General features: G+C 37.6%; 1 protein-coding gene across 3 annotated transcripts in view; it reads left to right on the forward strand.

Moving 5' to 3' along the window:
* The first annotated feature begins 15518 nt into the window (after positions 1–15518).
* A1CF (APOBEC1 complementation factor) overlaps positions 15519–16096 on the forward strand; it is a 52517-nt gene continuing 51939 nt past the window's right edge. For all 3 annotated transcript variants that reach the window (XM_088842504.1, XM_055425946.2, XM_088842505.1), the window contains exon 1: positions 15519–15617. In XM_088842504.1, coding sequence (XP_088698630.1) covers positions 15519–15617 — 99 coding nt within the window. The remainder of the gene's footprint in view (positions 15618–16096) is intronic.

Below are 16096 nucleotides of genomic sequence, written 5' to 3' on the forward strand. Positions count from 1 at the left end.
ACCCAAATGTTCATAATGCTCTAATTTAATCCAGGTGTAAGAATATACACAAAGAAATGTACACAAATTGCAATCCAATCATTTCTCTATTATATTTCTGCTGCTTCTTTTTTTTCTGATAAATTCTTAGTTGGTAGCCCCAACAGTATTTTTTCTCTGGTACAGTTTTATTTTTCTCCATAGATATTTTTACTGTAGTGCAATTTTCCTGGTATCTTAGGATTTGCTATTTCAAGTTACTCTATTTAGGACTCGGAATGACTCCAAGTAGGATGGTGTATGGATTTAAATATCAACAAACAGTAATCAAAGTATCAGCTGGCCCTATACATCTTTTCAAAAATAGCCATTTATTTAGAAACGGTGTCTGCCAGCATTGCTTCTCTACAACTGTTAATAACTTTTCTTAAAAATATGGTATACCTTCTGGATGGAATTAGCAACTTCTTTAGCCATTGGTGTCACTAAAGGAGCAGGAGAGAGAATAAAGCACAGGATTAAAGAGTGGAAGACAGTAAGAGAAAGGAGAAGGAAAAAAGTAGTTAAATGGATGTTTAAAAGAGGAAGGAAAGGAGGGAGGAGGAGGGAGACAGAAAGAGAGAGAGAAGACCCTGTTACCAAAATAGTTGTGTTTGGTGCCCATTAGAAGTGCTTGTGGCTTTGGTTACCCACCACTGCACTACTGAATCAGATACTCGGTTCATATCTGACAGCCTCTTCTCTGACTTTCTACAATCCAAAGAAGCTAACGATAAATAAGAAACAAATAATGCTTTAATTTAAATATAGGAATAGAAATTAACATGAAATTCCAGTCAGATCCTGTCAAATGATAAATGACTTGGTCACCTGTGAAGACTCCACACTTTGTCAAAGAGTGATGTTTTAGTCAGGTATGACCAAGTATGTAACAGAGGGCTGGTAAGGACCATGTGTCCATTCTGGATTATGTCCAGCAGGTGTTAGATTCTAAATGCATCCAACTGAACCATCAGACCGTCCATCCACAGCACTATTTAAAAATTATAACAATAGCTCATTTCATTCAAGCAAAGAGACTAACTTACCATATTGCTTTAAATGACCAATAACATCTGCCCCCGTGGAAAAGAATATAGACTCACAGTATCACCTTCATCAGTTATATCACGGTATCATGGTTTTCACACTCTAAGGGAGGCTAGTAGATATAGTCTCCCTCTTCTCCGTCACAACTTGCCTATTATTTCTGAGATGTTGCTGATGTTTAGTTACTAAATCATGTCTGACTCCGCAACCCCATGGACTGCAGCATGCCAGGCTAGCCTGTCCTTCACTATCTCCTGGAATTTGCTCAAAATCATGTCCACTGAGCCAATGATGCCATCCGATCATCTCATTCTCTGTTGTCCCCTTCTCCTCTTGTCCTCAATTTTCCCCAGCATCAGGGTCTTTTCCAATGAGTCAACTCTTCATATCATGTGGCCAAAGTAGGTGAGAAGTCAAATTTAGCAATTAAGAGCACAGATGCCAGGCCCAGGCTACCTAGATTCAAGTGATAGTTGTGCTTAGTCCCTCAGTCATGTCTGACTCTCTGCGACCACATGAACTGTAGCCCGCCAGGCTCCTCTGTTCATGGTGATTCTCCAGGCAAGAATACTAGAGGGGGTTTCCATGCCCTCCTCCAGGGGATCTTCCCAACCCAGGGACTGAACTCAGGTCTCCCGCATTGTAGGTGAATTCTTTACCATCCAAGTCACCAGGGAAGCACAGATTCAGGTCATAGTTCTTCCACTTATTACCAAGTAACCTTGGGCTCATTAACCTTACTTGGTTTATTATCTATATCATAGGAATAATACCTAACCCACTGCGTTTTAATAAGGATTAAATAAATATTAAACTTTTAGAACATAGCCAATAGTAATTGTTCAGTTAATGTCAGCTATGTATATTATTATTTGTATTATTTGAAAATTTTAATTCTACCCCATAAAAGGCAAAAAGGCTTTCCTGGTGGCTCAGTGGTAAAGAATCCGCCTGTCAATGCAGGAGACCCACGTTCGATCCCTGGGTTGGGAAGATCCTCTAGAGAAGGAAATGGCAACCCACTCCAGTATTCTTGCCTGGGAAATCCCATGGATAGAGGAGCCTAGCGGGCTACAATCCACAGGGTCGCAAAGAGTCGGACACGACTTAAAGACTAAATGCCACAAAAGGCAAAAGCAAGTATCTTGGTTTTGTCTTTTCTGTCACTAAACATAAATATTTAAATAAATTTATAAACTACTTTTTTCTGTGAATTGACTGCTTGTGCCCTTTGCTCTTTGCCCACTTATCTATGAGTCTCTTTCCTGTTGATTTTAAGTACTCTTTGCATATTACAGATGTGAATTTTCTGTATATTATGTAAGTTGCAATCATTTTCTTCTAGATTGTGGCTTCTTCTTAACTTTATTTTGCCATTACAGATAATTGTAATTTTTACCTAGTCACATGTATTAGTCTTTTCATTTCTGACTTTCAATATGCTTAGTAGGAAGACTTTCCACATTGCAAGATTATAAAAATGTTCTTCCATATTTTCTTCCAGCAGTTATACAATGTTTATAAAGATTATTTCTTTTCCACTTAGAATCCGGGTATATGCTGTGAGATGGTATGCCAACTTCATCTTTGTTTCAAATTGTCTATGATCTCCCTATGATTACACCTATTGGCAGTTTCAATACAAACGTAACTCGGGGTTAGATTTTTTTTTTAACATGCTGTTAATCTATTTGTTTATTTTTATTGAACTATAATTGATCTATAACACTATGTTAATTCTATGTATACAACACAGTAATTTAATATTTCTATGCATTACCAAATGATCACCATTGCCTGTTTTAACTTTTGATTGGGCTAGCTCCAAGTAACTTTACACTTTGAATACACGCTGTGATATATGTTGCCATTTTTCTTGCCAGATGAACTTAGAGTCAGTTTGTCAAATTTCAAAATAATTTAATTGGGATTTAAATTGGTATTGTACTAGTTTAATTTTAGAAGAATTAATCTTTATAATAAGACCTCCATTTACCAAGGCTTTTAGATCCTTCAGTAGAATTTCATATTTTCTTCATATGGATTTTGGATATTTCATGTTATTGTTAAAATTTTTGTTTTTATTTTTTAGATACTCATTTGTTTCTTTCTGTTTAAGTATGAAACATTTTTATAACTGTCTTTGTAGTATTCTTTATTAGTTCTAATAGTTTTATATAGTTGATTTACTTCTTTTTACTGAGAATGAATTATTGCAGTATTTCACTATTTAGTATAATGTTTGCTGCATGTCTCTGATAGATGTTCTATTAATTTAAAATTACTATTCTATTACTAAGAGTTTTTTCCTTTTTTAAACCATTAGTTTGTGTTGAATTTACATTTACTGGGACATTCTTATTTTTTCTTCTTTAAATCAATGAAATGAATTAAATAGAATCCCTGATGCTGAATAATCTTTGTAGTTCTATATTAATCTTTTGATATTTTGCTGTATGCAGTTCATATCTAAACTTGCAATATTGGTCTATAGTTTTCTGTATTGTGATATATTTGACTTTGTATAAGAGATATGCTAAATCTGTCAAAATTTCACAGGTTTTCTGTTATTACTCTATGCTTCAAAATCTTTTTATAATAATATATATTTCTTAAATGAGTCTGTAAAACTCTTTAAGAAAACGTAAAGTTTATAACAGGTGGCACAGTGGTAAAGAATCCACCTGCCACTGCAGGAGATACAAGAGACATAGGTTTGATCCCTGGGTTGGGAAGATCCCCTGCAGTAGGAAATGGCAACCCACTCCAGTATTCTTGCCTAGCAACTTCCATGAATAGAGGAGCCTGGTGGGCTACAGTCCATGGTGTCGCAGAGTCGGACATGAATGAGGATGTACAGATACATACAAAGTTTATAAAACTTGCCTAATAAAGCCACTTGGATCTGTGTTATTTGGGAAGAATACAATCATTTTTTTTAATACAGTTTATAGTCATTGGTATATTTAAATTTTTAACTTACCCTTGAAACAATTTTAAAAATTCACAGTTTCCCAGGTAATTGACTACTGCATTTTTCAATTTATTGATAAAAACATTCTCTTTAAAAGTCTCTTGATCTGTGGTTATATTCATTTTTTTCCTTGTTTTTAAAAGTTTTCTTCATTTGATCTTGTCAAGATTGCCAGAGATGTGCTAATTTACCATCTCTTCAATCAGCTCTTACGTGTGTTTATCTACAAATTTTTGTTTTATTAATTTACTTTTATGTTTAATTCCTTCAGATTTCTTTTAGTCTATGTTGCTCTTTTCCTAGCCTCTTTAGTGAAATGATTATCACTTAGAAAACGCTGAAAATAAACAGCTTCCTCAGAACAGAATCTTGACCATATCTCATAGTTTTTGATGATTTGCTTACATTGACATTCATTTATTAACATAATTTAACTTTTTAAAATTAGAGTACGAGCTGTATGTTATAGATAGCTAAGATAGCTAAATAAGCAAGAATGATGAAATAATTTTTAATTTACCACCCAGATATAATCAGTTAGCCTTTTATAGTCAGTATGATGATTACAATACAAAAATGAACACAAATGAAATCAGCCTATACAGAGTTTTGTAATCTGCCTTTTTTTTACTTTACTATAATTTACAAATATCTGCTTAAATGATGTGTTCTACTAGAACATCAATTTTATTAGCTATACTGTACCACTGCTTATTAACATACTTCTTCATCATTGGATATTTAGATTGCTTCTAATTTCTATTAAAAAATTAATGTGCTCTATAAGATATCATACATACATACACACACAAACACACAAACACTGAGGACCCTAAAGATTTTTCCTACTGATACATGAAGGCAAGTAAATGAAATAACTAGATTATTAAAACAGTAAGAAAGAAGTCAATATAGTACATTCAGAACTGCACTTTTCTTCCCTTCAGTTTCTAGAAAGGAGAATAACCATTCAGAGAGCCACAGACCATGATGGCTAAAAAGTCAGCCAAATCAGCAGATAAGGAACAAATAGTTCAGTTCAGTCGCTCAGTCGTGTCCGACTCTCCGCGACCCCATGAATCACAGCACGCCAGGCCTCCCTATCCATCACCAACTCCCAGAGTTCACTCAAACTCATGTCCATCGAGTCAGTGATGCCATTCAGCCATCTCATTCTCTGTCGTCCCCATCTCCTCCCGCCCCCAATCCCTCCCAGCATCAGAGTCTTTTCCAGTGAGTCAACTCGTCGCATAAGGTGGCCAAAGCATTGGAGTTTCACCTTTAGCATAAGTCCTTCCAATGAACACCCAGGATTGATCTCCTTTAGAATGGGCTGGTTGGATCTCCTTGCAGTCCAAGGGACTCTCAAGAGTCTTCTCCAGCACCACAGTTCAAAAGCATCAGTTCTTTGGCGCTCAGCTTTCTTCACAGTCCAACTCTCACATCCATACATGACCACTGGAAAAACCATAGCCTTGTAGATGGACCTTGGTTGGCAAAGTAATGTCTCTGCTTTTCAATATGCTATCTAGGTTGGTCATAACTTTCCTTCCAAGGAGTAAGCGTCTTTAAATTTCATGGCTGCAATCAGCATCTGCAGTGATTTTGGAGCCCAAGAAAAGAAAGTCTGACACTGTTTCCACTGTTTTTCCATCTATTACCCATGAAGTGATGGGACCAGATGCCATGATCTTTGTTTTCTGAGTGTTGAGCTTCAAGCCAATCTTTTCACTCTCCTCTTTCAAATAAGGAATGCTTATTATGTATGCCAGGCACACTGTAAGATGCTCTCATGTCCATGATCTGATTTATTTAATCCTGTGTTTAAAAAAACAAAGGAAAGAAAAACATGTAAGTATCTATGTTCCTATTCTTTTCTTAAAATAGGAAATAGTGTCTCAGAAGAATGAAAATCATGGTGGCAGAACTGAAATTTAAATGCAAACTTGTCCTTCTCTAAAAATGTGCAGGCTACTCTAACAGGAGGATTTTGTCAGTATTTACCAGTAAAATTAATATAACTACTATGAACAAGTTTATTATTTTATGCTAAGTTTTGTCTAAGCTCAAACTGACCATGCCCAACTTAATGCATAATTCATTACTAATGCCTGAAAAAAATAGAAGGTATTCTGGTTAATTTGATTTTTTTGTTCATATATGTTGTTTTTTAAAACTAAGACTCCAAGTATTAGGACTTTGTGAGATGTTGTTGTGCCTACACTCTGGAATTTTATGTATGCATATTCTGCATTAATTTTGTTACCGTTTATGATTCATGGCCAAATAAAGAGCTCCACATTAATTCACTTCCAAATTGAGCTTAAGACTAATTGTAAACATTTTTCCAAAGAGACTTTTAGAGTTAATTTAAATTATTTTATCAAGTAATACAGAGTAATTTTTATTGAATCTCATTAGGCAAAAGTGTAAACCTTGGTCATAAATCCTTCACAAACCATTTCAGTACAATTTGAAACACCTGTATAAGATCCCCAGGGGATATTAGAAGGCTGAAATTCATGATAAAATCACTTGTACAACTTGCATGTTGTCTAACAGTTATGTCCAACCTGGTGTGTTAGTAGCTTAGCCATGTCCGACTCTTTGTGACCCCATGGACTACAGCCCACCAGGCTCCTCTGTCCATGAGACTTTCCAGGCAACAATCCTAGAGTGGGTTGCCATTTCCTTCTCCAGTGGATCTTCCCAATCCGGGGATCTAACCCATGTCTCCCCCATTTCAGGCAGATTCTTTACCATCTGAGCCACAAGGCCTACATCATGAAACAATAAGACTTTGGGGAAAGACTAGATTTGGTTTGGAGAGGTTCCAACAGCAAGTGAAGCTCCCGTCAATTTGACACGCACATGGCACATCGCTAGTACAGAACCGCATGCATCCTCAGTCACAAGGAACAGCTTTTCTGTGCTTACCGAGTCAGGAATAGTGTCACTTTCCATTCAGCTTCCCTATCCATTCTCTTCAGAAAAAAGGCAAAATACAAAACAAATAAGATAGAAATAAATTAACAAAACTACTCCATTTGCTAACTCTAAATTGTCTAGCCCAATGCCTGGCATTATACGTTTGCAATAGATATCAAGTATTTGTTGGCCTCTTGGTTAAAGTTGAGGATAATTGCTTCATTTAGTTTTTCACCAAGAAATCTTCTAACTTTAGTTCTGTCTTTGTCCTTCATCTGCTTTTTATTCCTCTCTGCCTCTCATTCTCAGCTACCATTTCAGCTTTTGCTAAGCCATTCTTTCTTCGTCCTGAAAGTGTGCTTTTCCATCATGCACTTCTTTTACCTTTGTCTCATGCCTTGCTCAGCTTTTCCATCGTGCACTTCTCTTACCTTTGTCTCATGCCTTTACTGTTTTGAGAGATTTTAAAAGCAAACAAACAAAAAACTTATTTTCCCGCTTTCTCTGTTTCCCTGGTAGCCACCAGGGCATTAAGATCTTCCCATATTGTTATAACTTCAGGCAAATCTAGATACAAATATCACCTAAATTCCCCTGATAGTCTCATATTTTTCTTTCAATAACTAGGTTCTCTATGTGAACCCAATTTTTATGTTCAATTTTTATGTATGCTTTTCTTCTTTACAGATTAGGGTTCTAATTTAGAAGCAGCATACAAGGAGAAAAAAGAGCATCGTACAGAATATTTCTGATAGCTCTAGATTTGGAAAAGTCATGATCTTCCCCTCCTACCTGCTTCTTTCTTCCAGCTTCCTTCTTATCTCTGTTCCCTGCTACCTTCCCTGAGCCAGGATCCACTGGCATTGGAGGCCATCAGGGTCAAAGGTCAGGAGCAGCAGCTCTGATCTTGTCCAATTGTGAACTCTGGAAATTTCTATCAATCAGTCTCAGCCAAATGATGAGGTGATTGCTCATTCCAATCCACCTGTGACTTTCAGGCAGGCAGAAATCTTGATCCCCCAATAACTTCCAGGTTCACTTTATGTTTTTCAAATAGGCACTAACATTGCAAATATAAAACCAGAAATTCCTTGAGGAGAAAATTAAATCCAAACATAAGCTCTTATTTTTCAATCACTTTGCACTCAAACTTTTAATTTTATAAAACTGTATTCTGCCAGATATGATGACTCGTTCATAAATGCAAAGAAACCTGCAAATCAATTCCTACATAAAGCAAATTCATTCTAGGATAGAACTTTCAGGAAGTGACTGGAACAAGCATAATAATAAGTATTAGGAAGTTAGATGCAGACTTATTTTACTTCTGATCAGTGCAAGTTACTACAATTTATAAAATGCCCATGCAGAGTCCCTCATTTGTTCCACAGGTATTTACTAAGCACTACTCCAGTACTCTTACCTAGAAAATCCCATGGATGGAGGAACCTGGTAGGCTGCAGTCCATGGGGTTGCTAGGGGTTGGACACGACTGAGCGACTTCACTTTCACTTTTCACTTTCACACATTGAAGGAAATGGCAACCCACTCCAGTGTTCTTGCCTGGAGAATCCCAGGGACAGGGGAGCCAGGTGGGCTTCTGTCTATGGGGTCACACAGAGTCGGACATGACTGAAGTGACTTAGCAGCAGCAGCAAGCATAAAGTCAGGCTAAACCTTCTGGGCAAAGATGAGTGCAACATACTCCTTATGTTTAGGACGTTCACAATTTAGTTAAGTAAGCAAATAGTTACAGTACTATCTCCAACAACCGAGGCAGGTACCAGCTTTCATGAGAGAATTAAGGATGTGGCATCTAACATTATCAATTGAGAGGATCAAAGAAATCATCACAGAGCAGACAATATTTCAATAGTCTGGAAGGAGGAACAGGGCAGATGCAGTCATGTGAAATGTGAGAAGGGAATGGTAGGAAAGAGAAGGGAAGAGAGAGAAAGAGCGTTTGAAACAGAGAGCTCAGACGCATTAGTATAAGAAAACATGGGAATTCCCAGCAGCAGGGTCTCTGAGTGACATTGGAAAGGGAATCCGGGAGCTGGTCCTGAATATATGATGTATCATCCTAAGGACTTGGGACTTCATCCTCCCAGCAAGTGGTTTTGCAACTCTACCCCTTGGAATAAGAGATTAATTATAATCACAATTAAATATTAAAATAGCAAACACTTTCTGGGCAGTTTTTAAATGTCAGTAACCATTTTAAATATCAATACATTTAAAATACTTAATCCTTAAAAACAACCCTATGAAGTAGGAACTAATATTATCCTAAGTTTTGAATGTTAGGAAACTGAGACTCAGTTTCCACCGAATGGAAGAACAAAAGAGGGCAGCATATTTATGCAGCAGGTTTGGTGGTGAGCAGACGCTTGAACAAAGTCTTCCTCTGCTAAGAAAAAACAGGATCAGGGGGCTTGAGGGCAGATTAATGAAAGTTGGCAGAGCTGAAAGAGACCTCTGGTTTTTCATACTATTAGCCCTCCTTCCCCTCATTTTCATAATGAATAAGGAAGGAGGAGAAGGAAGTACTGCCATGTCGAGAAAGACCTTTCAGCACTCTCTCTGCTGCTCCCCTGCTCTGCTTCTCCCCTCCAACATGAGTAGTCAGCAGTGATGGAAAGGCAGGTGGGCGTGCCTAGTGTGCTGGACCGAACTCAACACTTCACAGATGCTTTCTCATTTCATCTCCACAACAGCAATGTCACAACCTGCCTTTTATCCTGATTCACAAATAAGCAGACTGATGCTGTGGGGAGGGGAATACATGATTCTTTCCTTTATGCTTTCCTCATATTTCCCATAATCTCTCTCTCTATCCAACTTCCATTCATTTGCCCCTTTCTTCTCTGTTCTCATCTAGGTGACCAACTGTCCCACGAACATCTGGAATTTCTTACTGTACAATCTCTGAGAAGTTGGGGTGACTGCCTCTTCTCTTTTCCTTTTCTATTATTACTTATCTGTGCCCAACACGAATCCAGCACTTACTGCATTCCAGGAACTCTTCTGAAGCTGTCCCAAAATATTTACTCATGTAATGCTCAACCAACGATCCCCAGAGAAAGACCATTGCTCCCTCAGTGGAAGATTCTGAGTGACCAAGAGTTTAAGGAAATTTTCCAGGGCACAGAGTAAGAGGCAGAATGGAATCCAGGAGGTCTAGCTCCAGGGTCTGCATTCCTATTCAGGCTTCATATGACTTGCCTTTGCAGGTCTTGGCACACCTGACCAGGCACTTGATCTCAAAATCCTTTTTGTTTTCTTCCTTGGCTTCCAATTCTCCTCTCTCACCTGGTTCACCTCCTACCTGTCTGACTGTTTCATCCCAATCCCCTTTGCTGATTCCTCTTTGACCCCTGCCTTCCAAAAGTTGGAGTACCCCAGAGATTAGTCCTTTGACCTGTTTTCTAACACCAGTCCCTCCTGATCTCATACAATTTCACAGCTTAAGCATCAACTCTAGGCAGATTGTAGCTGAATTGGTATCTTCTGTCTATAAATCTCCTATAACTTTCTGACTCATATATCTAACTGTGCATTGAACCTCTTCACATGGCTACCTAGTGGGCATCTTGAAATCAACACGCCTCCAACTGAGTTCCTGCTCTTTTTCCACAAACTCCTTATTCCTCATCTCAGTAAAATGGCAACTCCATTTCTCTAGCTGCCCAGGCCAAAGAACAGTATCATCCTTAATCTCTTGTTTTTCTCTCTCCCAGTGCATACAACTCAAATGTAAGATATATTCCAGAATTTTATCGCTTTTCACCACACCCACTATTGCAATTCCACCACAAGACACTGTTCTCTCTTACCTGAATGTCGTGGTGTTTCTAACTGGTCTCCATGCTTCTCCTCTCAACCTTTCCAACCAGAGCAAGGGAAGCAAGTCCCTGTATTAAATGCAAAATGTAAGAGGCATCATAAAATTCAGTAGTTAAGACAAATGATAAATTAATGGAATATTTTAAAAAAATCAAAGTCAATGAAAAGAATTCATGGTGAACAAAATGGCAAATTTTAAATGAAAATAGAACCAGATTGTTTGCCTTGCCTCCCTTGCCTCATCAGGCCTGTCTGACTCCCTTCAATGTATTTTCTTACCTTTAGCATAGCATAGCATAATTGCTTTACAATGCTGTGCGAGTTTCTGCTATACAACAAAGTGAATAAGCTATATGAATACATATATCCTTTTCCTCTTGAGCCTCTTTGACAAAGGATTAACCTGCAAAATATAGAAGCAGTTCATGCAGCTCACTGTATACAAAACACCCAATCAAAAACTGGGCAGAAGACCTAAATAGACACTTCTCCAAAGAAGTTATACAGATGGCAACATTTGATGCTCAACATTGAAAAGATGCTCAACACTTCTCATTATTAGAGAAATGCAAATCAGTGTGTTCTTGATGGTTAGAACTATTCCATTAAACATGAGTCACATCTTCACAACTCAAGGCAAGAGCCAAGGTCCTTCCTGTAAGAATTGCAAGCTCCTTCACAACCTGGCCCACCATCATCTCTCTGATACCGGATCCCATTTCTCTACTAATTCACTCATCTGCACCCTCTCCACCTAGGCCTCCACTGTTTCATCAACAGGCTCGCACCTCAGGGCCCTCGTATCTGCCAAGCCCTCTTCTTGGAATGCTCTCTCCCAAATACCTCCCTCACTTCAGCCAGGTCCCTTCCCAAATTCACTATATCAGGATAACACCATCTAAAATTCCATGCCCCTCCCAATCCATATACTTCACATTCCTTTTCCATTCTTTTTTCTTCCCTGAAATGAACATAAGCACAGTGCATATTTTGCCTATTTTATCTTGCCTACTACTGTCTATCACACCCACTATAAAACTTCATGAGATTTGGGGGAGAGAGGGATTTGTTTTGCTCTCTGCTTTATCCCCAGTGTCTCAAAAATTCTTAGATGACAGTAGGTACAGAGGAGCCCGATGGGTTATAGTCCCAAAGTGTCAGACATGACAGAAGCGACTTAGCATGCGTGCATGCATGCATGCACCCAGTACACAACTTTTGAATGAGTAAGTGATAAATGTTTATGAGTGCTTTTTGTTTAGCTCTGAATGTCTGCTATGTATAGGTTTTGAATTCTATTTCCTCAATAAATTATACTGGAAATTACTCTTTCAAAATTCATAAGCTCAGATCTGATGTATTTATAAGGTATGCTGCTGCTAAGTTGCTTCAGTCGTGTCTGACTCTGTGCGTTAGAAAATGTATTGCAAAGCCTTTTTTTCAAGTTGACCATATTTTTTAACAAAAGTTTGACTTGATTAAGAATATATTTATCTTGGATTTTAGTTCACCCCTTAGATTAGGTCAGTGTTGAAAGGGGATTGTTTTTGAGGAATAATCATTGAAGATCAAGTGTCTCTTATCCAAATTTTGAATTTTATTTTCATGTCCTAATTTCCAAAGACTTGATACTATGTTGAGATATTCTACAGATTTTCTCAATAATATCGGAGTGAACCTGTATGTGATCAAAAGGCCATTCTGATATCAAATGTTTAATCACCTTTACTAATAATTAACCAAAACTAAAGGTAAGTTTTGCAAATAAAACTTGTCATTTCACCACAAATTGTTATGTCCTGATAGAGAAGATGAAGTTCAGCAAAAAGTAAACTTACAACTTGGCTAGAAGACAACAGACTTTGCCTTCTAACATCTGTAACGCACACAAGACTAACCTCATCAGACCCCAGTCCATCCATGACCTCTTTGCTCTTATGGGTTAAATCTAGCACTGTGGGATCATTTGAGAATATCCTGATGAAAGGCAATTTTAGTAACATTTGGGAAAAGTGAACAAGTTAGAATTAGTCTTAACAACTAGCTTTTTCTTTCTAAATCTTCAAAATCCTTTTTGGGTTTTTTTAACTTATAAGTTTTTGAGGTACAGTTGATTTACAATGCTGTATCAGTTTCAGGGATACATCACAGTGATTCAGTTTTATACACACACATGTATATGACTGAATATATATAGAATATATATATATTCTTTTCAGATTCTTTTCCCTTACAGGTTATTACAAAATATTGAGTATAGTTCTCTTTGCTATAGAGTGGGTTCTTGTTGGTTATCTATTTTACATACGGTAATGTGTATATGTTAATCCCAAACTTCTAATTTTTATCCCTCTCCCCTCTTTTCCCTTTGGTAACCGTAAGTTTGTTTTCTACGTCTGTGGGTCTATTTCAGTTTTAAAGATAAGTTCATTTGTATCATTTTTTTTAGATTCCACATATAAATGATAACATATGATATTTGTCTTTGTCTGGCTTATTTCACTTAGTATGATAATTTGTAGGATCATCCGTGTTGCTGCCAAAGGCACAAAATGCCTTTTTTATATACAAAATGCCCTTGTAGTTTTATTTTTTAAGATGATTTATATTGTTTCAATATAAATGTAAACAATAAATGTTTATATTGTTATAGAAACTTCTATAACCATTTCACCAGCAGTTTAGAATTATAAACTAAATAGAGATCTCATTTTATGCCTACTTTGTAGTATGCATAGAAATTATTTATACTATCAATGTGTCAGTAAAGCTATAAGTCATTCTGAATTGCTGAATATATATATATCAAACCACCACTATAAAAAAATACATTCCAGTTTGTCTTAGCCAAGATACAAAATTAAAATGGAAACAAACGAAACTCTGCCTTTTGTAAAGTAACAGAAACAGAGACTTAGTCAACTGTCCACAGAACACAATGCCATAAAGCTGGGCGGAAAACGAAACTGGCATACAGACAACACTAACTAATTGCTTCTTGAGAGAATGAATGATTGAGCACCGAATCGATCTGGGTCAGAAGCAGGCAAGAATCATGAGAAAATGCTGGGCAAGAATGGCCAAGCTTATATCCAGAACAAGAAACTGTTCTATCTCTTTAACAGCTAATGAATATTCTCGCTGGTATCTTGAGTTTTCTAAATTATATGAAAAATATTACATTCTAGATGATGTTTGTCTATTAATTTGGGAACATTTTTATTTTATTACTTTTAATAATAGAATACTTTGAAGCTGCGTTTTACTCAAATGATTACCTCAGCTTCACTTTTGTCACCTAATTTTTACCCATTCCCTGTATTGTTAGTGGTACATTTACTCCGAATCTTTAAATGAAAACCAAAGTAGTTTAGGAAATCCCAATGCACAGGACAGAGAAGTTTTTAGAGGGTCTTTAGTGAAATGCATAATATTTGCATGTGATTCAAATCGGTGTAAAACAAGCTTCCTCTGTCTTGGTTGGCAGAATACATCAGGCAGAGTGAAAATCCAGCACAGAAGCTTCACTGAGTCACTCCCGCTCATTCCTCTCTGAACAGGAAAACCTCCAGGGCCTCTTACCACTGTGAACTGGGACCTTCACCATGGATGTGTCCTTGCCCGGGGAATCTGTAAATTTGAGCAACCATTAAATCGGGAATGGGGCTCAAATAATGTTCCCAAATAGAAAGTATAGATAATGAAATGCTGAAGTTTCCTATTTGTAGCTACATAGATCAGCATGTGTGCTCAGTCACTCAGTCGTGTCTGTATCTTCATAATCCTATGGACTGTAGCCCACCAAGCTTCTCTGTCCATGGGACTCCCCAGGCAAGAATACTGGAGTGGGCTGCCATGTGCTTCTCCAAGGATTCTTCCTGACCCAGGGATCGAACCTGTGTCTCTTGTCCTGGCAGGCAAGTTCTTTACCACTGAGCCACCTGGGAAGTCCACATAGATCAACACTGACATACACAAATTTTTGCAATTTCTTAGATTTTACAAAGGCCTCACATCCTTTCCTGAGTGGTCCATGTCGTATGTGATCCAGGTGTCAGTAGGCACGTCCAGCACCACTCAAAAGGATCCATTGTCCTTGTTCTGCTAAACCCCATGTGACATTTTTATTACAGAGTAGTTTGCATGACTTTTGTATATCTGGTACCAGCACACTCTGGTCTAGAAATTTATCTTTGAAGAATAAGTTGGTAAATACCCTAGGTAACAGAACAGATAAGTGAAAATGAAACTTTCAGGCTCTTCATACCATATTCTAGTTGATTTGATTTAGTAACAGTGCTCTCTCCCCATATTTGCAAGGACCATTCTACATATTCTTTTAATTGGTAAGAACGAATTTGTTTTCAAGCATTTGGTGACATTCTGGGATAATTGGATTGAGAAATACTGGTCTGCCTTCTAAGTGTAAAAAAAGATATTATTCAATTTTTACTTCTAAATTTCAACTAAAATTGAACATTTTTAAAAAGCTCTTTTTTTAACGAGGACATTTAACTGGTCTGGTTTGTGGGTGACTGTTAGTTACTCTATCCTTAGTGACTCATTTATCGAGAATGTTTCCTGAAGATGTCCTTCATGAAAGGGACACGTTTGGACTAGGCAATAGTAATTTACTTAATCTTAAATTTGGTTTCAGTGAGCAACCCTAATTAACCTGATTTTTTGCTGATAATCACTCTCAATGGAATCAAATCACAAATCCGGGGATGGATTGAGCGGAACCCAGAAGGAAGCAGCTCTCCGCGCACTGGTCCAGCGCACGGGATATAGCTTGGTCCAGGTAGGAACTTCTCGTGCCATCTGCTGAGGCTCACCACTGAACTCAGAGTGGTGGGAAGATCGGGGATCCTAGCATGTAAATTGTGACTGGTCAGTTGCGTAACTCTTAAGATGGACATTCCTTTCCTGGGGCAGGGGAAGTTGGATCCTTTCGGTCTTGCAGGGGACCTTACAAGTGATATTCTCTCTACTCTGGGTTATCAACTCAATTTTGCCTTGTCATTTGGAAGCTGAACTAGTGTTCACAGTCATGAAGACTATCACAGTTCTGAAAGGCCAATTTAGAATAAGAAAAGGCATCTGGAATTCACCACCAAGAACAGTCAGTGAAGTAGAACCAAGTTGGTCTTTCAAGAAATCAGCAGAAAACAAACTATCCAGAGACTTGCTTTGGTTTCCAGAGAGATTTCTGACTATCGATGTATGACAACTTGTAGACGAAGGATCTAAGAACTGACCATTTGGTCAGCATAACTATTC

This window comes from Moschus berezovskii, chromosome 12 (genome assembly GCF_049115385.1).
Source record: "Moschus berezovskii isolate FMDL1 chromosome 12, NW_MosBer_1.0, whole genome shotgun sequence".
NCBI lineage: Eukaryota > Metazoa > Chordata > Mammalia > Artiodactyla > Moschidae > Moschus > Moschus berezovskii.